General features: G+C 46.2%; 1 protein-coding gene across 1 annotated transcript in view; it reads left to right on the top strand.

Annotated features, from left to right (window-relative positions):
- Positions 1-22,763, top strand: part of Tram1 (translocation associated membrane protein 1) — a 29,578-nt gene extending 6,815 nt beyond the window's left edge. Inside the window, exons 2-11 of the mRNA XM_075971397.1 lie at positions 2,328-2,391; positions 3,633-3,754; positions 3,880-3,996; positions 5,227-5,285; positions 8,498-8,582; positions 14,135-14,205; positions 14,304-14,408; positions 15,656-15,799; positions 16,117-16,277; positions 21,257-22,763. Of these exons, the coding sequence (XP_075827512.1) occupies positions 2,328-2,391; positions 3,633-3,754; positions 3,880-3,996; positions 5,227-5,285; positions 8,498-8,582; positions 14,135-14,205; positions 14,304-14,408; positions 15,656-15,799; positions 16,117-16,277; positions 21,257-21,330 (1,002 nt within the window). The 3' untranslated portion in view covers positions 21,331-22,763. The remainder of the gene's footprint in view (positions 1-2,327; positions 2,392-3,632; positions 3,755-3,879; positions 3,997-5,226; positions 5,286-8,497; positions 8,583-14,134; positions 14,206-14,303; positions 14,409-15,655; positions 15,800-16,116; positions 16,278-21,256) is intronic.
- Positions 22,764-23,042: the final 279 nt, after the last annotated feature.

Raw genomic sequence — 23,042 nt, 5'->3', positions numbered from 1 at the left:
TGGGGACAGACTTTCCTGGCCTAAAAACAGCATCATGGTGGTTGTCTGCTAAAAAACCTGGTGCCATCTTGTTACTCTTAGGGTTTAAGTCCGCTGCACTTTGACTTCTCTGAGCCCTTCGTTGACGTGTCTCAAGCTGTGACCCGTGGATTCATTGCAGTCACCTTATCTTGCCTTTTGGAAATGCGACTATGTGGTCCATCCGGTTTTTCAAGCATTTTCCTCTCATCTTTGGGGAGGCCAGACACTTTCCTTTCTGTCACTGACATTTCTTTTTAGTTTAGGATACCACTGGCTTTCCTGGTTCACAGTTTGGGAAGTCAGGCCGGCTGCTTTGGGTCTGTGGTAGAATGAACATGGGGGCAGAGAGCCCCTGATGGAGGGGCAGAGAAGCAGGAAAGGGGGAAGAAAGAGAAAGACGGCAGGCTCTCCCAGTCCCCGTGAACCGGAAAGCTCCTTCTGGGCTCCACGAGTAGTTCCACTAGTAGTTCCATAGCTAAGGACCTTCAGGCCAAGCGTAGCAGGGACTTGAGTTTTGGCTGTCTCTGTTCACTCTACAGACACTGTTCACTTGCAGAGATGGTAGATAAGCTCCCACAATTCAAGCTCTGTCCAGACATAGTAATTCCCAAGTCTTAAGCTAACTTCTGCCTGCCAGCTTCTAGATTTGGATATAAGCTGCCTGCAGCCCTTTGCAACCATGTATCTCAAAGAAATCTCAATCAGTTGATCAGTTTCTTCCCTGATGTTCATAACCTGCTGTTCTTGTACTCCTCCTTTGTGTTAGCATTTGTCACCTTGTTGTGCAAGCTGTACGCACCAGTAAGTAATGAGGGACACTTTCCTTTGCCTACCAATCCTTACTTGGCTTCCTAAGTGCCTCGTCTATCCCACTGCCACCGGCCTAGTGCCGACTTTACTATCCTTCACTGGGTGTCTTGCAAAGTCTTACACTTGGCTTGCATGTTTACTCTGTGATGTTTCATCTTATATTTATTCTATAATGTTGAACATATATTCTAGGTCCCACGCTAGGTTGGTCTTTAAAATTAGCATTGCATTCTTTCCCTTACTGTGTGGAGGTCAGGAGACAACCTGTAGGAGTCAGTGCTCTCCCTCCACCGTGTGGGCTGTCAGGCTTGGTGACAAGGGCCCTTACTGGCTGAGCCATCTCTCCAGCCTCCCCAGACTAGGTTCTGAGCATCCAGTGACAGGATGATGTAAGCAGGGCCCCATCAGATGGTGCTTACTTCATAGCGGGTGCAACAGAAGTGAACGGAGTCCTGCCATGTTGTGTGACTTGAAGGAGAGGCACATCTTTGTCTGACAAAGGAACTGCCCCTCCCGTCTGAGAAGACTGTGGAGGGGGCCAGAAAACTGGTGAGACCTTTGAAGAGAGGGAGGAATGTCGGCCCCACTATGCTAGGAAGACAGGAATCCAAGGAGAATCCAGGGAGAGTGGGGAACACGGAAAGGCGACTGGAAGATTGTGGTGGCGATGTGGAGAACCCAAGGGGCCACGAGACCCCTCCTTAAAATCAAATTTCAACCACACTGAAGCAACTCAGTACTGTTTCTGTGCATTTCATTTCTGCCCTGGCTGCCGTCTTCAACCCCTGGGCAACTTAGGAACATCAAACAAGCTCTTGTGCCACACCACGGAGAAGCATTTCCTACCCCAAGCAAAAGCAAAGAGCGTGGTCCTTTCTCCTGAGGATCTGGTGTAGGGTGTTGGCCTAGATCCTGCAGCATTGTAACAGTCTGTTTACCGCTCCTTGTCCTGGGATCAGTTCATTCATCTGTACTGAGCCTTTCAGGTGGAGCGCTGGCCTCGGTGCCTGTGAGTGCCCATTCCATCTTTGTGTTCTGACCGCAGTTAATGAAATACCTGCTGACCAGTTAGCCGGGCATGGGAGAGGGGACGAGCGCATAGACCATGCAAGTGCTCTGATTTCGCTCACACAAACTCCGCTTCCCTTATTAATTTACACAACATTTCCCTTGATGGGAACTTCCCAGTGATTGTTCTAGAGTAGAGAATTGATCTTTGAGAGATCATTGTTTGCTGGGTCAACTGAAGTCGTGTTTTGAAATGTCAGCGGTACACACGGGTCACGTGGTCTGAATTACAGAAAGGTCCCTTGGTGAATTGTCCTAACTTTAGACGCTGCTTGTGATCAGACATCCCCACTGTATCTGCCCAAGGTGCCGCAGAATCGGGGGTCTTGCTTCTTGGAAGTGAGGGCAGAATTTGTGATCTTTTGCCCTTGATGTGTTATCGTTTGGGAGAGAGTCACTACTGATGCTTTCCATGCTTTCTCCTCCAGATAACAGCAAAAGCAGCCATCGTCTTTGTTGCTCTTCAGTATAACGTCACCCAACCCGCAACAGGTAAGTGTTCATGTCGCGCGTCAGTGGGCAAATTTGGAAGTGTCCATGGACACTAAAATTTATGTTACTCTCTAGCGTCCGGGCTTTATTTTATCCTAAACAGTGTATGAAACCTGGTTTTATGTGTTTATTGTTTATTATATATTTTGTGCGTGGTCTTGAAATTCCATCAGAGAATTTTCTGTATCACTCCCTACAGTCCCCTGCTAGTGGATATCCCGAGAGTAGATGTGAGCCGGGATTTCTGCCCTTGGTTATATTTTAGCCTGGGGATGATCCTACACGCTTATTCTTTGCATTTTTTTGTACTCTGCCTTCAGCAGGCATTTTGACGAGGGAAAGTATTAGTAAACTTTAGGGGTTATCGGATAATTGTGGCCAAGCGAAACTTTCACTTTAGAAAGTTTTTTTTTTCCAAGTTATGCTATATAAAAATTGAGTTGCTGTTGAGCAGGATGCTGTGGTTGACTCTCGTAAGCGAGAGAGAGGAGGCTGACTTAAGGAAATGGGATGTATCCGGCAGTAACCTGCTCTGGGGTTCCTACCTTGGCGGAAGACCAGAGGGATGGGAAGAGTTTTTCTGTTGTGTGCAGCTCTAATAAACGCTTGGTAGAGTAAGCGACTGGGAACACAAGTTGCTCGAGACTGTAGTGTTGCTGGGCATTCGAGATTCCAGGATGAACTTGTCACCTAGAAGTCCCTAAACAAACCTCAGAACTCAAAAGCAGTAGCCAGCAGCTCATAAGTACTGACGTTCATTTTGAAAAATTAAAGCAAATTCAAAAATTAACGTAACTTTTGAATAGTAGCTGCATCTTTCTGGCGCTCAGAAATCAGAACCAAAGCAGACAAGTCACGTTGGCCTGCTGTGAGAATCAGAACGGAGGGTCCATTAGAAGTCCAGCCAAGCGGCTGCAGGGCTCTAGAGAAGAGAGTAGGCGAGGTAAAGGTCGGCCAGGTAGCCTGTGGCTCCCTCCCCTTGTTTTTGGTTCCTGGTGGCTGTGACTAACATGTGTCCAGTCTTTTGTAAGTAATTCCTGAAGCTTCAGGTGGTAGACAGCCTCTTCAGTTTTCCTTCCCCTATGGCTCGAGACCCTCGGGGGAAACTGGTATCACTGTAGAACTCTATTCGGGGTTGGTCTCCTTTCGTTTGTTTCCATAACTATGTTGTACTGAGTGCTGTTTTCATAATCTCACGTATATTTTTGTGTGTGTGTGTGTGTGTCCTTTTTGGCCTTCAGAAGAACAAGCTACTGAATCATCATCCCTTTATTCCTATGGCTTCAAAGATTTGGCTACAGTTTTCTTCTACATGCTAGTGGCGATAATTATTCACGCCATAATTCAGGAGTATGTGTTGGATGTAAGTATACAATCTCAGAAATCCCTATTTTGTAAAGCACTACTAGTTCTCCATCCTATGATCATCATATATTATGTGTATTTTGTGATTTGTTCTTTATTGCTAATACCTGCTTTTGTTTTCAGAAAATTAACAGACGAATGCACTTCTCCAAAACAAAGCACAGCAAGTTTAATGAGTCTGGTCAGCTCAGTGCATTCTACCTTCTTGCTTGTATTTGGGGCACATTCATTCTCGTCTCTGTAAGTATGTCACCAGGCATTGTCCATACATCTCTGTGACGCTAAGAACTCTGCTCGTGGATGAGTATACTGAAGAGTTCCCAGGCTGGCTCTTTTCAGATAGCACCAGTTCGAAGCTGCTGACTGTTTGAGCAAGGCTCACACAGTTTTCAGTGTGGGACATCGTTACTGTTTCTTGTTGTCACTTGTAGATCTCCGCTTTTACAGAGAGGATCTCGTGTTAACCACGAGCTTGCTGAGATTAGATAAGCAGAATTGTTGTTGGTCAGTTCGTCCTTGAGACAGTGGAGGGGGGGCTCCAGAAACAGCAGTGTTCAAGTAAGGCCGTGTGAACCTTTGGCTCTCTAATGAGAGGGACTACTGTGCCGACTTCAGTGTTAAATGACAGCACACAGTGCCCCCATTCATCTCCATTCCATGGCTCTACACACCTTTAAGTCATCAGTCGTCATGGTGAGAATCAACACCAGCCAAGGAAGGTGCCCAGGATACAGCACTTAATAGCAGAGCTGTGCCCACCCCATCTTACTGATATAGCAGACATAAAGGAAAAGTCAGCTTAAAATCTGTTTTATGTAAGCTTTTAATGTAAGAGTTACCCTGGGCCAGGAAGTGGTGGTACATCCCTTTAATCTCAGTACTTGGGAGGCAAAGGCAGGCAGATCACTGGGAGTTCAAGGTCAGCCTGGTCTACAAAGTGAGTTCCAGGACAACCAGAGCTATGCAGAGAAACCCTGTCACAAAAAAACAAAAAAAGTTATACCAGGGACACATAGTCTTTAAGCCATCACTGTGGTTTAGAGGGGTTTTGCTTTGTTTCTTGTTCTCATTAGATACATCCTGTTCCCTGAGAAGGAGGTTTGCATGACATTGTATGAGTTGCATCATAGTGAACTTCTGTCAAGAAGTACTGTTTTCAGTTCTCTGATTGCAGCTAAAATACACCCTCACAAAGCTGGTCCACGCCTGTTCCATTCGGTTGTTGTTTACTGCATAATGCTTGTGTGTCTGTACTTCTTACTCTCCTGTATTGAATTGAAGGATACTTGAAAATTGGGTGCTGTATCTCACTTGGTTTTATATATCATACTTATATCCCTTGATAACACAAGCCATTCAGATTAGCTTAGAAGAGCCGAAACACTTGAGTTCAGCTCACTCTTTGGAACTTTCTATGGGGAACTGTAAATGTTTGTGTGGTGCTCACAGGCCAATTTTCCTGTCTCTTAGGAAGACTATATCTCAGATCCAACCATCCTGTGGAGGGCTTATCCCCATAACCTGATGACGTAAGTGAATACTGTGTTTTTAATTGGGCCTTTCTTAACTAAAGACTGCTCAAGTGACAAACAAGCTGAAGCCATTCCTGTTCATCTCTTCTGGGCTTGATGCTAATACATGAAGTGGGCACGTTGCCTGCAGCTTAAGGATAGTAACGTCACCATTGTCATAAGAAAAAAGAGTTGTGTGTTGTTGTGTGTGTTTTCATTACCTTTACCAGCTTGAGACAACTGATTTTAACCACTGGTTTGGTTGGTTTTTTTTGTTTTTTGGTTTTTTTTACTTAATAGCTATTTTTTGTTCTTTTTTTATACATTTTATTATTGATAGTTGTTGAGCTCTACATTTTTCTCTGCTCCCCTCCTCCCCTCTCTGCCTCTTCCCTCCCCCATTCAACCCTCCCCCAAGGTCCCCATGCTCCGATTTACTCAGGAGATCTTATCTTTATCTACTTTCTACTTCCCATGTAGATTAGATCTATGTATGTCTCTCTTAGTGTCCTCATTGTTGTCTAAGTTCTCTGGGATTGTGGTTTGTAGGCTGGTTTTCTTTGCTTTATGCTTAAAAACCACTTATGAGTGAGTACATGTGATAATTGTCTTTCTGGGTCTGGGTTACCTCACTCAAAATAATGTTTTCTACCTCTATCCATTATCCTGCAAAATTCAAGATGTCATTATTCTTTTCTGCTGTGTAGTACTCCATTGTGTAAATGTACCACATTTTCCTTATCCATTCTTCTATTGAGGGGCATTTAGGTTGTTTCCAGGTTCTGGCTATGACAAACAAAGCTGCTATGAACATAGTTGAGCACATGTTCTTGTGGCACGATTGAGCATCCTTTGGGTATATACCCAAAAGTGGTGTTACTGGGTCTTAAGGAAGATTGTTTCCTAATTCTGAGAAATCGCCACACTGACATCCAAAGGGGTTGCACCAAATTGCATTCCCACCAGCAATGCAGAAGTGTTCCCTTTTCCCCACAACCTCTCCAGCATAAGTTGTCATCAGTGTTTTTGATCTTGGCCATTCTTTACAGGAATCTCAGAGTTGTTTTGATTTGCATTTCTCTGATGACTAAGGATGTTGAACATTTCCTTAAGTGTCTTTCAGCCATTTTAGATTCCTCTGTTGAGAGTTCTCTGTTTAGGTCTGTACTCCATTTTTTTATTGGATTATGTGATCTTTTGATGTCCAATTTCTTGAGTTCTTTGTATATTTTGGAGATCAAACCTCTGTCTGATGTGGGGTTAGTGAAGATCTTTTCCCATTCTGTAGGCTATCGTTTTGTCTTGTTGACCGTGTCCTTTGCTTTACAGAAGCTTTTCAGTTTCAGGAGGTCCCATTTATTAATTGTTTCTCTCAGTGTCTGTGCTGCTGGGGTTATATTTGTGAAGTGGTTCCCTGTGCCAATGTATTCAAGTGTACTTCCCACTTTCTCTTCTATAAGGTTCAGTGTGGCTGGCTTTATGTTGAGATCTTTGATCCACTTGGACTTGAGTTTTGTGCATGGTGATAGATATGGGTCTATTTTCATTCTTCTACATGTTGATATCCAGTTATGCTAGCACCACTTGTTAAATATGTTTTCTTTTTCCCATTTGATGTTTTTTTGCTTCCTTATCAAAGATGAGGTGTTCGAAGATGTGTGGATTGATATCCGGGTCTTCTATTCGGTTCCATTGTTAACCCCTTTTTTAAAAAGAATATTTTATGTACATGGCTTTTGCCTACATGTATGTATGTGTACCACCTGTGTGATGGGTAGAGAGGAAGTTGTGGATGGTTGTAAGCCGCCTTGGATGTGCCGGGAATGGAGCCTAGCTGCTTTGTAAGAGCAACAGGTGCTCTTAACTGATAAGCCATCATTTCCCCAGGCCCTGATTTTAACAGTTTTAATTTGTGTTCTTTTCCCTTCCTGCATCCACCTTTGTGCTTCTCGTTCTCGTCGGCATGGCTGCATCTTTCCATAGTTTCTCTCTTTTCTTTCCCATACCCACGCCATCTCTTCGTTCCTTCATTTCTGCTCTGTTCTGTACTGTTCCTGAAGCTGTGGTTCTCTTTTGTCTTGCATCCTGGTGGTCTGTATGTTGTTTCTGGGAGCTTAGTGGTTGCGACCACAGCGAGCTGTTTTTTACTCTCCAAGTCTCCTACTGCACGGGAGTTCTCCTCACTGCTTTGCCTGCAGGAGTCCCCCACACGAATGTTGTTCAGTTTATATTTGTATAGCATCTGTATATAATCCAGATGTTCTCTCCTTGTCTCGCTTGTGTGAGTCCTGCTTTATGTCCATACCCACCACAACTGTCTGTGTCTCTGCAAGAGTGGAGCTGTAAGTCTGGTGTGTTTGTGTACTTTATACTCTGTCTGTCTGTCTGGTGTGTTTGTGTACTTTATACTCTCTCTGCTTGGAGATGTGTAGGTGCTTCCAACCTAGAGAGCGCTCACTGAATACTAGAGAAAAATCCATGAGGAAAGGGAGTCACATGGCATGCGTGTATTTGTCTTAAATCCAACAGTCATATCCCCTTTACTGAGTCAGTCTTTGATGCAAATATGTATTATATATATGTATATTTTAAGATGTAGTTACAGACATCATTCTTCCATGCAGCCCTATTACATTCTGGAAACGTCTTCAGATTAGCTTTGTATTTTCTTTTTAGCTTATAGGGAGAGTGAGGGGGGAAAAGGCCAGAGGTTTATGATGTAAGAGGAGACTGCCAGCAGCCTCAGCCTTGTCTTTAGCCCTCCCTCCACCTCCGTGTGTTTGCAACCAGGCGGAAATAATGTTTCACTAAGGAAACAGCAGGGTATTTGGCCTGAGATTGCCCATTTCCGGTGACAGTTGCATCAGCCCCTCCCCCTCCTAGCATGTATTTAATACAGAGTGGTGGGTTTGGTTGTGTCATCTGGTGGGCCAGTTGTGCCCCTGTGTTTTTCAGTAGCTGGCATGGCCTACCCCTCAGCCTTAGGTAGCCAACAGCCCAGAGGCCGAGGTTCTGCCTGCAGTGGCTTTGCTTTGCTCATTGTTGCCGCAGCAGAGCTGACTGAATGGTGGGAACTGAGCGGGCCGGTTGCTCGAGATAGCATATGGGATGGCATCAGAAACATGGCTGCCTCCTCTGTCCTGTTTCTTGTACCTCTTTGATTTTTAGGTTTTTGTTTTGTTTTGTTTTAAATGCAGTGCTTCAAAAGATATTTTCACTTTCTCACACAGTTTCCAAATGAAGTTTTTCTACATATCCCAGTTGGCATACTGGCTCCATGCACTCCCTGAACTCTACTTCCAGAAAACCAAAAAGGTAAGCTGGGTTTGGTTTAACTTTAGAAATTGACTTGCCATTTCTAAAACCGCAAACCCCTGTGCCCTTGGCCTAAGCCTTGTTTCTACCATTCTCTCACCTCCCCCTTCATTCAAAACCTAAATCTCTTTCGCCTCAAAAGCTTGTAATTTTGCTTAACTTCTGCATTTAGCATGCCGATTGCTCACTTTTACATTAGTGGTAATTTAAATGAAAACTTAAGCAAGTTTCTAAGATGTTAAAGCTTTTAAGAAGTTGAAGATGTGCTAGCTTCCTCCTATTTGTTTTGTGTTTTTTTTTTTCATTTTTGCTGTTGTTGTTTAGCAACTTATTTCACAACTAGTTGGAATACAGTTAACAATTTCGTGTGTAAGTCCAAAAGAAGATTCAGTGTTGGCCAAAAAGTTAAATTTGCGCCAGGGCAGCCCTTCTTGAGATGGGTGGGATGGGGAAGTCCCCTTTTATCCTGTGCAGAAAGGGCTTTGCTTAGAGAATGGGTAAACTAATGGAGCCCTCGGTACCCCCTTCCTGAAAGCAGCCTCCTCGGCATTGCACAGTCATGTTCCCTTAGCTAAAGCTGTTGACCTGTGCTCTGGGGTCCCCTCTGTACCCTCTTCCTTCCTCCCCTCTGTACCCTCTCCCTCCTCCCCCTCTGTGTCATCTCCCTCCTCCCCCTCTGTACCCTCTCCCTCCTCCCCCTCTGTACCCTCTCCCTCCTCCCCCTCTGTACCCTCTCCCTCCTCCCCCTCTGTACCCTCTCCCTCCTCCCCCTCTGTACCCTCTCCCTCCTCCCCCTCTGTACCCTCTCCCTCCTCCCCTCTGTACCATCTCCCTCCTCCCCCTCTGTACCCTCTCCCTCCTCCCCCTCTGTGCCATCTCCCTCCTCCCACTCTGTGCCATCTCCCTCCTCCCCCTCTGTACCCTCTCCCTCCTCCCCTCTGTACCCTCTCCCTCCTCCCCCTCTGTGTCATCTCCCTCCTCCCCCTCTGTGCCCTCTCCCTCCTCCCCCTCTGTATCCTCTCCCTCCTCCCCCTCTGTACCCTCTCCCTCCTCCCCCTCTGTGCCCTCTCCCTCCTCCCCCTCTGTACCCTCTCCCTCCTCTCCCTCTGTACCCTCTCCCTCCTCCCCCTCTGTGCCCTCTCCCTCCTCCCCCTCTGTACCCTCTCCCTCCTCCCCCTCTGTACCCTCTCCCTCCTCCCCCTCTGTGCCCTCTCCCTCCTCCCCCTCTGTACCCTCTCCCTCCTCCCCCTCTGTACCCTCTCCCTCCTCCCCCTCTGTACCCTCTCCCTCCTCCCCTCTGTACCCTCTCCCTCCTCCCCCTCTGTACCCTCTCCCTCCTCCCCCTCTGTACCCTCTCCCTCCTCCCCCTCTGTGTCATCTCCCTCCTCCCCTCTGTACCCTCTCCCTCCTCCCCCTCTGTACCCTCTCCCTCCTCCCCCTCTGTGTCATCTCCCTCCTCCCCTCTGTACCCTCTCCCTCCTCCCCCTCTGTGTCATCTCCCTCCTCCCCTCTGTACCCTCTCCCTCCTCCCCCTCTGTATCCTCTCCCTCCTCCCCCTCTGTACCCTCTCCCTCCTCCCCCTCTGTACCCTCTCCCTCCTCCCCCTCTGTGTCATCTCCCTCCTCCCCCTCTGTACCCTCTCCCTCCTCCCCCTCTGTACCCTCTCCCTCCTCCCCCTCTGTACCCTCTCCCTCCTCCCCCTCTGTACCCTCTCCCTCCTCCCCCTCTGTGTCATCTCCCTCCTCCCCTCTGTACCCTCTCCCTCCTCCCCCTCTGTACCCTCTCCCTCCTCCCCCTCTGTACCCTCTCCCTCCTCCCCCTCTGTACCCTCTCCCTCCTCCCCCTCTGTATCCTCTCCCTCCTCCCCCTCTGTACCCTCTCCCTCCTCCCCCTCTGTACCCTCTCCCTCCTCCCCCTCTGTGTCATCTCCCTCCTCCCCTCTGTACCCTCTCCCTCCTCCCCCTCTGTACCCTCTCCCTCCTCCCCCTCTGTACCCTCTCCCTCCTCCCCCTCTGTACCCTCTCCCTCCTCCCCCTCTGTACCCTCTCCCTCCTCCCCCTCTGTACCCTCCCCCTCCTCCCCCTCTGTACCCTCTCCCTCCTCCCCCTCTGTACCCTCTCCCTCCTCCCCCTCTGTACCCTCTCCCTCCTCCCCCTCTGTACCCTCCCCCTCCTCCCCCTCTGTACCCTCTCCCTCCTCCCCCTCTGTACCCTCTCCCTCCTCCCCCTCTGTACCCTCTCCCTCCTCCCCCTCTGTATCCTCTCCCTCCTCCCCCCTGTACCCTCTCCCTCCTCCCCCCTGTACCCTCTCCCTCCTCCCTCTGTATCTGCCTTACACTCCTGTCCTCTGGTCCTGTCGTGTCACCAGAGAGGTGCTCTCTCAGGATTCCCTGGCCCCTGTGATAAATTCATCAAGTATCTTTATTTTTGTCTAGATAGTTTAAAAAAATACCGTATGTAGGATTTACTTGAAAATAATGTCAGGGAAGGCTCTAGATGGGCAGGGTCTAGCTGAGACGATTTCTGTCCTTAGTTAATTCCTCTGAGCCTGTTGATTCGTGTTACTCCTTGTCGGTTATGTACATATTTACATTTGCCGCAGTTAGGAGGTTTTTCTTTAACTCCCTAACTTTGAGTTTTCCTAAGTGGAATTATGAGAACTATTTACTCACCTATTTATCTCTGCCTTCCCGTAAACCACAGACTGTCTTTAAAAAGTACGTACTGCAAGTAGGCCCTTTATCACCTGTTCTGTACGTGTGTCCGCTGTCTGCTCGGATCAGGAAACACTCCCACGCAGAGGTCATGTCCTCTGGCCCGTGTTACACAGGTCAGGGTGAGGACCCGCATTGGTGTTGAATGTCTAAGAATTATTAGGCCCACCCTTTCCAGGAGGTCTTCCCTGTAGTTGAGCTCCCTGTGAGTCTCAGGTGTCCTAAAGTTGTGCTGTGCAGAACAGTGGCTGCTTAGCCACCTGTAAGGTCAGTGCAACCTCGGTTCCTCTTCTCAGTCGTAGTGGCCTTATCTGGTGCCTTTATCCACGTGTGGCTAACAGCTGCCGTTTTAGATAGGAAGCACGCACATTGATAGTCAGTGTGTGTGTGTGTGTGTGTGTGTGTATGTGTGTGTGTCTGTGTGTGTGTGTGTGTGTGGTGTGTGTGTGTGTGTGTGTGCGTGTGTGTGTATGTGTGTGTGTGTGTGTGTTTACACTCACGGTTCTCCTGCCTCATTCTCCCCTGAGTGAGGGAAGGTGGTAGGTGTCTACCACCACTGATGGCCTGGACATTGATTTAGGGAACATTTGTGTAATTGTGGACAACAATATCGAGAGCATCTTAGTTGTAGATGCTTTACTGCTGGACATGGCTTGACTGCTTTTAGCTTCCTTTAGGTATTTGCATACCCGTGGGCATAATACCTTTAGATTCCGTTATTTAATCAGTATCTGCATCTTGCTCACTGACCCTCGTAAGTAAAAAGAAACATTTCTAAGCAGTTGTTCATTTTAGCTTCTAAAGCTTTTTTCTTATCAGCCCCTGCCAGATGGCATTGCTCCAGAAATGCAGTCTAATTTTTATGGAATAATTTGCATAACTTAGAACTCAACTGAAACTATTTTTAACCCTTACACGTGACAGTTGAAAGTAACTGTTTGAAGTAATTAGCATAATTTGAAAGTAACAGCTGCATATGTGTTAAACAGTTCCTTAAAATTTACTCTATGAAGTTTATTTTCGGAAGAAATCTTTACTGATTGTTTTGAGCCAGTCTCACAGGCAGGCGAATGAGAAAGGAACGCTGTTAATGGCTGGAGAGGGCTGGAGAGGTGTGTCTGGCAGAGAGCATAGTGTCCTTGAATAAGAAGATTGAAGTCCTGCAGCTTCAGTAAGCAAATCTCCATTTTGCCTGTGAGAAGGTGGGAATGGCATTTCTCAGCCTGGGGTTGTATTGTGCAACCACCGTCCCAGCAATGAAGAGAGAGGATGAAGCAGGATGGCAGGGTCCAGCCTGAGCAGCATCTCAGAGAGCAGTAATTGCTCTGCTAGCTTGAACTTGCAAGACTTTAGGGAACTCGAGAAAGAGTCAAATGTTTTGTTGCTGATAAGCAAATTAGCTTTGATTTTAGATAATATAATTGATTATTATATAAAATACTAGATTATTATATAAAATACTAGAAATGTTTTCCCCATTGCTCCTTCTTGGCAGCCACGATCCCATCTTTTTAATCCGTCCACTCAGCACAAGGCTTCCCATTGAGCCGTCTCAGAGCTTGTTCAGTCTGTCCGTAGACCCGGTTAAGGGGCTTTTGGTGGCAGTGGTGGAAGTCTTTTAAGCCATAGGTGCCTTTCTCAAGCACTAATGACTACGCAGACTCCTGCAATAGAGAGCATCTTAAAAGTGTCAGTTAACGATGGATTGTAGAGAATCCTTGCCTTTTATAGGCGTATGTGTGATCATTTCTAAAGTTTGGTTTTAGTGTCAAGAAGTGAAATTAGAAATGAAAATAGAAATTTGCAAGAGAATAACTCTAATAAGATCCTGGAATAACAAGTGAAAGTGATACTTAAAGTTATTTATAGTTTTGGAATTCATAACTTAAGCATACCAATTAGATTTTCCATGAAAAATGAGATTATACAAATTTTACAGCGTTCCACGGTTTCCTTCTTCCATAACTGCACGGACATTAGTATTGAGGATGTGGTGGTGCACGCCCAGAATCGCGCCATCGTCCTCAGAACTCTCTCTCAAGGTTTTAAAAGTCAAATGACCTGAAAACACTTTATTAAATGACTCATTGATCTAAGGTTTTGTGTTAATTGTAAGCAAAATCTGGTGGTGGCTCTGGTGGAGAAAGGGAATTCCCATAATAAAACCGTAGGGGGTGCGTGTCATGATGTGCCCGCAGCACATCTCCTGCCTCTCCCAGTTTCCTTCCTCTAGCCATGGCTCCCACAGCTGTGAGGAGCTGACTCCAGACTGCCCAGCCCCCTTGGTTCTCTCCCTTCCCCCACAGCCCAGACTTGTGCGCTCCAATAAACATGGCCTCCTCCATGGCGACTGGAGGATGTCGGGGGAGTTCTAGGCGCGCTGTCTAGTTAGTCCTCTCTTCTCACCTGGGCTGGGTGCACTCCAGTGGCTCCCTGTGGTTCTGCTCTCACGTCTCCTCGCTTCTGCCTTCATTCTTGGTGTTGGTTTTAGGCCTTGCCAAACCCACACCTATGGGAAGCGCAGAACTTGCTTTCTTAGTTATGTGTGTTTTTTCTGGGGTGCTCCTTGGGTGAGCAAGCACTGCTTTAGAAACTTGTCTGTACGTATCTAAGGGAGCTTTTACTTAGAAAAAGGTTCCTGGATAACTGCCCTTTGGAAAACTGTTGGTGCCATCTTAGCAGCTTGGGGGTTATTGATCGCGAGGGTGGATTTCAGTGAGGGCTTTTTCTCTGCCATCGGCATTGAACCTGTTGGTTCTGAGGTGCAGACGAATGGGCTGTGCCTTTGAAAACGGAAGTGTTGACCATGCTTCCATCTCTGCTGCTTTTGTACTTGCAGGAAGATATCCCTCGTCAGCTCGTCTACATTGGTCTGTACCTCTTCCACATCGCTGGGGCTTACCTTCTGAAGTGAGTCGGGGTTTGGCGTGGGTGTGCGTGGGCTAGCAGACAGTACGCTATCCCGTCTGAGCTGGCAGCTGACCTTCCTTTGTGTTTTCTCTCCACAGCTTGAACCACCTGGGCCTTGTTCTCCTGGTGCTGCACTATTTTGTTGAGTTTCTTTTCCACATTTCCCGGCTGTTTTATTTTAGCGATGAGAAGTACCAGAAAGGGTAGGTACTGTCTTCCTCTGCAGTCACCCGGTTGTCAGAGCCAGTGTCCATGAATTCTTTTTTTTTTTTCAAGACAGGGTTTCTCTTTAGCTTTGGAGCCTGTCCCGGAACTAGCTCTTATAGACCAGGCTGGCCTCGAACTCTCAGAGATCCGCCTGCCTCTGCCTCCTGAGTGCCGGGATTAAAGGCGTGTGCCACCACCACCCGGTGGTGTCCATGAATTCTACAGTTTTCTCAGAAATACACGGGAAGAAAATGGAACCACTTACAATGTCCATGCTTCTATATGTTATTCTTTAAATTGGAGCCTTTCTTAGCTGGAGAGATACCATATTGGACTTAATGTTTGTGAGGTTTGGGGGTTGGATCTTCCTGTAATAAATAGCATGGCTTTCTTTCGAGATGGAGTGATGGAGAAGACTCATGGGAGAAAATAAAGGGTGGGGCTGGTGAGATGGTTCAGGGGAAAAGCATCTTCCACCAGTCCTATGCCCTGAGTTCAAGCCCCAGAACCCACATAAAGATGTGAGAAAAGAACCAAGTCTACATAGTTTCCTTTAATCTCCACACCTGGGCCATGGAGTCCATGTACCTTACCCACCCCATACAGCATACACACAACAAATAAAATTGTTAAAGAAATGGGTAATATGGCCATAATGATATGAAAATATTTTAATAAGAAAATCAGATCAAAAATAAAAATTAGAAAGGTGTAACTCGTAAAGTGTGGCATCTGTAAAATGAAGCGCTCTGTCTTGACTTTTACCCAGAGAGTTTCAGTTACTCAGTAAATACATTCTGAAGCTTGTAGCAACCATTTAACAATGAACAAAATGTTACACAGTAGTCTCCTGGAGTTGTGGAAAACCTGAGTAAGGTAATGGATGGTGACTAAGGACCTCTGACAGTGTGCTAGCTACAATGTGTAGAATTTCCCACCATCTGAATCCAGAAATCCTTTTGCAGAGTAAGAAGTGCTGTCTTAGGAGGTAGGGAGAAGGCTCAGTGGGGAGTGCTTGCTGTACCACCATGGGGACCTGAGCTCAGACCCAGCCTCACGGGAAAAGCAGGCTTGCCCAGTGGTGCGCTCTCTTTCTGGGAGAGACTTGTCTCAAGCAGTAACTGGAGAGTAACGGAGGAAGACAGCCTTGCTGATTGTGGCCATGCGTTTGCTCAGGAGGGCTCTCCTTCTAGCAGAACCATCTCCGCTGAGTTTGTTATTGTGACTTTGCTTTGTCTTACAGGTTTTCTGTCTGGGCGGTTCTTTTTGTCTTGGGAAGACTTCTGACCTTAATTCTTTCAGTCCTTACTGTTGGTTTTGGCCTGGCAAGAGCAGAGAACCAGAAGCTGGATTTTAGTACTGGAAACTTCAACGTGCTGGCAGTTAGGTATGGTTAACCGTAATGTCCCACTGTTACTAAATGTGCCACCGCTTCACTTTGCTTTCCGCCATCCAGTGACTGTGGCAATAACCTGCGGGCCGGGAAACCCTTGATTTGATTTCATGCCTGTTATAGTTTCTTTCAACATTGAATAATAATAAGGCCTTTGTTTAACTTTTAAGATTAATTTCTCAATGAAATGGTTATTTCTTAACATATTCTTTTCAACAACATGAAAGTATTAGCAATAAGTCATTCCCATCCAATCACAGCGGACCGCGTTACCCTCACGCACTGATCTTTTGTCTGTGTGTGGTTTTCAGGATCGCTGTTCTGGCCTCCATTTGCATCACACAAGCCTTCATGATGTGGAAGTTCATTAACTTCCAGCTCCGCCGGTGGAGGGAGCACTCTGCCTTCCAAGCCCCACCTGTGAGGAGGAAACCGGTCATGACCAAAGGCAGGTCTTCCAGGAAAGGAACAGGTTGGTACTGACTGAGCCGTGGAAACCCGAAGTGAAAGCATGGAGAAACATAGCTGCAGGATCTTACAAAGGCAACCCTTAAAGAAGGAAAAGCATGGTTACGGAGTACACCTCAAGGACCGTGGCCTAGCCAGTGACAAAAATCTAGCTGTTTAAGAGAAATGGGTGCTCTGGTCGCGTGAGGGCCGTCAGTCCAGCAGGCCGAGTCCCAGCACAGCAGGAATCTCAGCGGTTTCAGGGGCTAGCTAAGGGCCTGGCACTGTATGTTGTCAGCATCTCGTTCATGGTTTGAAACCTGCTGCCCCTTCAAACTTTTTATATACATAAAACTTCTAATGCTTGGTGCTTTAATGTTGGGAAGCCTGCACCTCCCTGCTTTTGCCTGTTGGCTGTGACTGAAACACATTGACACTGTAGATGGTAACTTAGGTGCGTGCGGTGCTTGGGACAGAAGCGTAGGGGTTACAGCTGTGAAAACACATCGGCATTAGCCGTCCTGTTAAGTCCTGGGTCTGCTGGGTTTTCTTCTCCAGCTTTGCCCAGCAGTTCTTGAACCTGTGTAGCTCATTCAGCCCTCTCCCCTCAAACAGCTTAGATGTTGGACTGAAATCACATCAGCTCTGTAGGTCGATGTAAGGAGAGTTTATATTTCAGCCCATGAATATCATACATGCCTACGTTATTGAGGTTCTTCTGAATTACAGTGATGCTTTGTTCTTTTTACACTTACTTTGTATGTGTGCATTTGTGCCAGAGCACACGTGGAGGTCACAGTAGCTTCTCTTCTACTGCGTGGGTTCCAAGGATCAAAGTCAGGTCATCAGGATGGGCGGCTGGTGCTTTAACCCGCAGAACCATCTCACTGGCCCTTCCGTAATGCCTGTCAACAAACAGTCTTTATTGGGGTGTGATATCCACATCATACAGTTGGCCTTTGAAATAATACATATCACCGTTTTAAACAAAAGTCAGCATTTATGTATTTAGAGTGTGTGTGCAGACACATTTGTGTCATGGCATGCCTGTGGAGATCATGTGACTACCTGGAGGTACTGACCAGCTCCACCATGCGGAAGTCACACTCGGGTCATCGTGCTTAACTGTGGGTGTCCTCACCTCTGAGCCGTTTTAAGGAATAAAAACATTTTTACATTATATTTGCTAGCTGGGTGTGGTGGCGCGTGCCTTTATTCCCAACATTCAGGAGGCAGAGGCAGGTAGATCTGTGAGTTCAAGGCCAGCCTGGTCTACAGAGCTAGTCCAGGATAGCCAAGGCTACCAGAGAAACCCTGGCTCAGGGTGAGAGAGGTTGGGGGGGACAACAGTATTTACTAAGTGATATGAACTATACCTAATTCCAAAACATTTTGTGAAATCTTCCCAGAAAGAGCCAGGCATGGTGTGTTTATGCCTTTAATCGCAGCACTGGGAAGGCAGAAGCAGACAGGCAGTCATCCCAGAGAAAACCCCTGTGCCTGTGTGCGGCTCCCTGGGCTTCCCCTTCCCCAGCCCTTGGCAGCCACCATTCAGGCTTGTGCCTCAGTGGATCTGTCTTTTCAAACAGCTTCCGTGCATGAAGCAATGCAGTGTATGCTCGTCTGTGACTGACTGCAGGTGGCGTATTTTAAATTTTCTGTGTATTACTGTAGGTGTGCATACAGGCTGTGTGGGGGTCTGGCTAGCCCTGACCTTGGCGGGAAGAGCCCAGAGGCCTCACAGCAGGCAGGAGACAACACCATACAGAGAGAGCTTAAGTGGAGAGTTTATTGAGAGATGAGAGGCGGGGAGAGACTGGCCTCTGAGGGCAGGAGTGGCAGAAGATGGACAGAGATGTGGACAGAAAGGGGAAAAAGAAAAGAGTAGGTGGAGTTTTGCCTTTTAAAGGGACAGGGTGCTGCCAACCCTGCACGCAGGCGTGATGCAAGCCTTGACCTCGGAGGTGGATCTCCTTTCTCCTTCACCTTACATGGGCTCCAGGGGTCAGACTTGCACTTCAAGCATTTCGAATTGCTAAGTCACCTTGTCAACATTAGCATAATATTTTAATTTTTTTATTTTTGTGGGGAGAGGTGAGTGCACATGTGCCATTGGTTCTGTCCTTCTGCCGTCAGCATCCTGGGGGTGGAATTCCGCCACAGCCGGGCCATTACAAAGGCCCTGTCGTGTTTGTGAGGTTCATCCATGTTATGGCATACTCACTGCTCGGTCTTGTATGGCTGTACCACACTTTGTTTATCTGGTTGTTTGTACCCTTAACAATCAGGTGGTGTAAGCACACCTACACATGTTTGACTGCACGCCTGTCCCTGTCTCAAGTGTGTATAGATGTAGACCTGCTGGGCCATCAGAGCTATTATTTCAAAGTGGATCACTTCAGTGAGCTGAGTCTCAGGATTGTACACAGTTAGTTCTTGGACTGTTTGCTGGAAAAACTAACCTCTTTCTGATGAATTTTGAAAAATTAGTCAGATCTGAGCTCTGGATTTCCCCGGATGTATTTAGGTACCTGTCACTATGCAAGGAGACATGCTTGTGCCTTGCTGTGCCATGTGGACAGTGCACTGCATTGCTGTGGTGTGTGGGTGGGTAGCTCACTGCATTGCTGTGGTGTGTGGGTGGGTAGCTCACTGCATTGCTGTGGCGTGTGGGTAGCTCACTGCATTGCTGTGGCGTGTGGGTGGGTAGCTCACTGCATTGCTGTGGTGTGTGGGTAGCTCACTGCATTGCTGTGGCGTGTGGGTGGATAGCTCACTGCGTTGCTGTGGCGTGTGGGTAGCTCACTGCATTGCTGTGGCGTGTGGGTAGCTCACTGCATTGCTGTGGTGTCTGAGAAGCCACTGCATTGCTGTCTTTCTGTGGCTTTGGAAGTTTTGCAGCCAGGGGATGGGGGTTCTCCAGCTTTCTTTTATACGGTTTGGTCATTTTAGGTGTCTAGCATTTCTGTGTGAATTTCAGACACTGCCTTTCAGTGTCTGCAAAAAAGCACCTGGAGTTTTGACTCAGATTTCCTTTAATCTGTAAATTGCCTTGGGGAGCATTAACATGGATGTCTTTTCATTTATTTTGCTCTTTAATTTCTCCCAATTAAATTTTATGGTTATCGGTCTAAATGTCTAGTACTTGATTAAATTTCTTCCTAAATATTGTACTCTTTTGGATGCTACTATAAAATAGAATCCTCTCCTTGACTCCATTTTTAGATTGTTCGTTGTGTGTAGAGAAGTGCAGTTGGTGTCTGCATATTGGCCTGGATCCTGAGTCTCTACTGGCTGTTGAAATGTTTGTCTGTGTGGGTTCTTTTGGATCATCTACAAATGAAAATAGTTTATGCACCTTCCTAACCAATCCAGATGCATTACATTGCATTTTCTTGCTAAATCCTGGCTTGAGGACAGGTGTGGGCATGGTGCATACATAGAGTCCGACAAGGATGCTGGGTGTCTTGCTCTCTGCCTTTCTCCCTTTAGACAAGGACTCTTACTGACCCGGAGTGAGAATGGCAGGCATCTAGCAAGCCCGACAATCAATCCCCCTATCTCCACCTTCTGGAGTGCTGGAGGTCCCAGCATAAGTGGCCACAACAGCTTTCCTGTGGCTTCTGGAACTTTGAACTTGGGTTCTGAAGCTTGTGCAACAAGCACAGTGGCCCGCTGAGGGCTGCCCAAGCCTCCTCCTCTTGGTGTGAAATTCTCTTTCATTCCTGGCGTACACCCACAGTAGGGACGGGTGATAGACAATGCAGCTTTGCTGTGTTGGTCCCTAATTATTTGGTAGGATATTCCCATCTGTGTTCATACAAAAGATTGGCCTATAATTAGCACTTTTTTCAATATCCTTGCTGCTAGCCTCATAAACTGTATTATACAGATTTTTCCTTTGTTTAATCTCAACATTTTTGTTCTGTAAGTCACTGAGGGACTTCATGGTGATTCTATCTTTGTAGATTTACACTCAAGATAATGAAATTATTAATTTCTCCTTTTTGGCAACTTGTGATTTCTAAGGAATTATGCCTGTTTTCCTCATGGTTAGGACCAGCATTTAGACCGTAGTCCAGGGCTAGCTAGATCAACTACCCAGAATACACAGCTTCTAGCACTGTTAAAAACAAAAAAAAGAAAAGAAAAAATCTTTTTAAGTTTTTGTTGTTTGTTTTTTTACACTTTTTCTTTATTTATTTTTGTGTTTTTTCTGTGCCATCGATTCCTATGCTTGCTTCCAAGCTTAGGTATGGTGGATTGTTTCTCTGGTGGGGTCCCCTTCTTGAGATGGCTCCTGGTAGGGGTCCCCTCCTCTCTGTGGTCAGTAGGCTGCTCAAGCCTTGAGCACTATTCACTTGCAGACATTTTAGAATTATGATTTGAGTTCTCTTTTGGACCCTGACTTATTTGTGGGTCTATTGTTTATTCATTAGATGGTTTGTCATTTTCTGTTCATGTCTTCCGGTGCTGCCTGAATCCTTCCATAAGTAGTGACGTCCCCGAAGGGTGTCCCTGCCCTAAACTGTTCTGACTTTGATCACAAAGTCCTCAAGTTTAGTGAATGTGCCTTTTACACCCCAAAAAAGACATCTATTCTGCACTTATGGAGCTGCTATCCACAGAAATCCACTTGCCTCTGCCTCCCAAGTGCTGCTGGACCTGGCCTCCCCATCAGAGTTTCACAGAAGAGGCTTCGGCCCACCTTTAACTGTCATAGTGGCCGTCACTGATAGCTCTCATCTGTTTTAAAGACGTATCTGAGAGGTGTGTGTGCTGGTGTAGGGACAGCTGTGTCCTCTCAGGGCTGCCGCAGGGTACAGTTACAGACCTTGTGACTTTACCGCAGGCCTGGCTCTCTCTTTAGCAGTAACTACTTTCTCTTGATTTGCTGCCTTGGTTCCTTGTGTGGTCAGCTTCTTACCCGCAGATGCCTTGTGCAGAACGATACTGCTCACATTTGCCTATGACGAAACGACACCTGTGCTTGTCTCATTTCAGAGAACGGTGTGAATGGAGCGGTCACATCGAACGGAGCGGACTCGCCCCGCAATAGGAAAGAGAAGTCTTCATAGTGGATCGGAGACTGACTGATCAGTGGCCCCCAAAGAATCTGCTTTCTGCTCTGTCTGTCAGCACTAGAGATTTTTCTGTTCTTGAAAATACAGTTTATGCTCTTTGATTTTTGCTGTTGTACTGTTCCCGCATTTGAAAGGGCATTTGAGGGGAGGAGGACTCCTATGAGTGAGAAAATATTGTAGCTTAGACTCAGCTACCTGCCTTCAAAATAGTTTAGGGACCATCACATATTTCATTTGCTTTTTGTCTTTTAACATTTTTTAATGGTTTGGGGAGAGACCATTTACAAAAAACCCCACATAACCAGTGAAAAGTTTTCTTGCTCTCACCAATTTTTTATAATATTAGCAAGGTGACCTGTTCTATGAGGGTCATATTTTTTAAGTTGTCTTTCAGGGTAAAATGGAAATACTATAAAGTCCAATGTCAAACTTTTAATGTTTTCAGTGTTCTCTAATTTTTAGGAGTTTTTTGTAGCCTTTACACCTGGAAAAAAGATTTGTAAAATCACCAAAATAATTGTGTGCTTTATTTTCTAGGTAGTGGTTGTAGGTGTTACTTCCCATAGTTACTGCAAGGTTTATTGCCATATATTGGAGCAGATGTCTTATTAACGTAAGAGTACTTAGGGAGTGAAGGTTTTGTGCATTTTCAGCATTTATCAGCTGGCAATCAGAAAATGTTTACTGTGAAGAGGAATAGCCAACTTACATAGCCCACTTTGGTATGTTTAATGGGCCTTGTTGTAAGTTTGATATGCATAGCATCTTAATGAAATACCATTTAACCTGCAAACCCTTTCAAAACGTAACACCTGCTTGATTTATATCTGTAAAAATGTGTCAGGTAATTATATTTGGAAAACTAATGCACTAACTTTAAAGAAATTGAAAATTCAGGTGGTGAGTCTTAACAGAAGACATGCTTTCTGTTATACTATAGCTTTGAACCCATCTTTAATTGAGAAACATTTATCTGTATAAAACATATTTTTGGATAAATATATATATATATATTTGTATCTACAGAAAGGCTCTAAAAAGCATTTGAGTAAAATATTGGTTCCCTTTTCTATAGTTATCCTTACAGCCCTTACATTTGGTTTGTCCGCTGTCCTTACAGTATCTGCCCTGCTCCGTTTGGTGTCCACGTCTTGTTCCCCGTGTCTCACTTCTGTCACCAGCTGAAACATGTCCGTGCCATTTTGAATCTAAAAGCTGCGGGTCCCGGGCCGTGGCTTAAGCGGCCATGCTGCTAGAAAGGTGTGCTTCTCTTTCCAGCCGTCAGCCTAGCTTCCTGGGAAAGGAGTAGCTCTCCGTAGCATTACCAAGTGTCTGTGGAACCAAATGTCCGCCATTCAATGAAACTGGCATTATATTCAACAGTATGTTGAGAAATCAATCAAAATAAAAAATTTTTACTTTCAAAAGCTGCTTCCTGTCTCTCGCGGTTATGTTTATGCTATTTTGAGCATGTATTCTCATTAAAGTGTACTATTAAAGTTTCTGTCCTTCATTAGCAAATACACTTCCCGGGACACAGAAGTGAGGCAGTAGAGGAACAGTAAGCGTTGCTCCCTCCTCGTTTGACTAGAACCTCTTTGCATTACTTGCAACACTTGTGTTCAGACTGCATTTCAGGGAGAAAAGCGGGGGGGGGGGGGGGGGGGGGGGACCTTAGTGTGTGATTAGAGCTTTAGAAACCTCAT

This window comes from Microtus pennsylvanicus, chromosome 5 (genome assembly GCF_037038515.1).
Source record: "Microtus pennsylvanicus isolate mMicPen1 chromosome 5, mMicPen1.hap1, whole genome shotgun sequence".
NCBI lineage: Eukaryota > Metazoa > Chordata > Mammalia > Rodentia > Cricetidae > Microtus > Microtus pennsylvanicus.
Note: the sequence above shows the minus strand (reverse complement) of the source record. Positions and strands in the feature narration are given on the sequence as shown.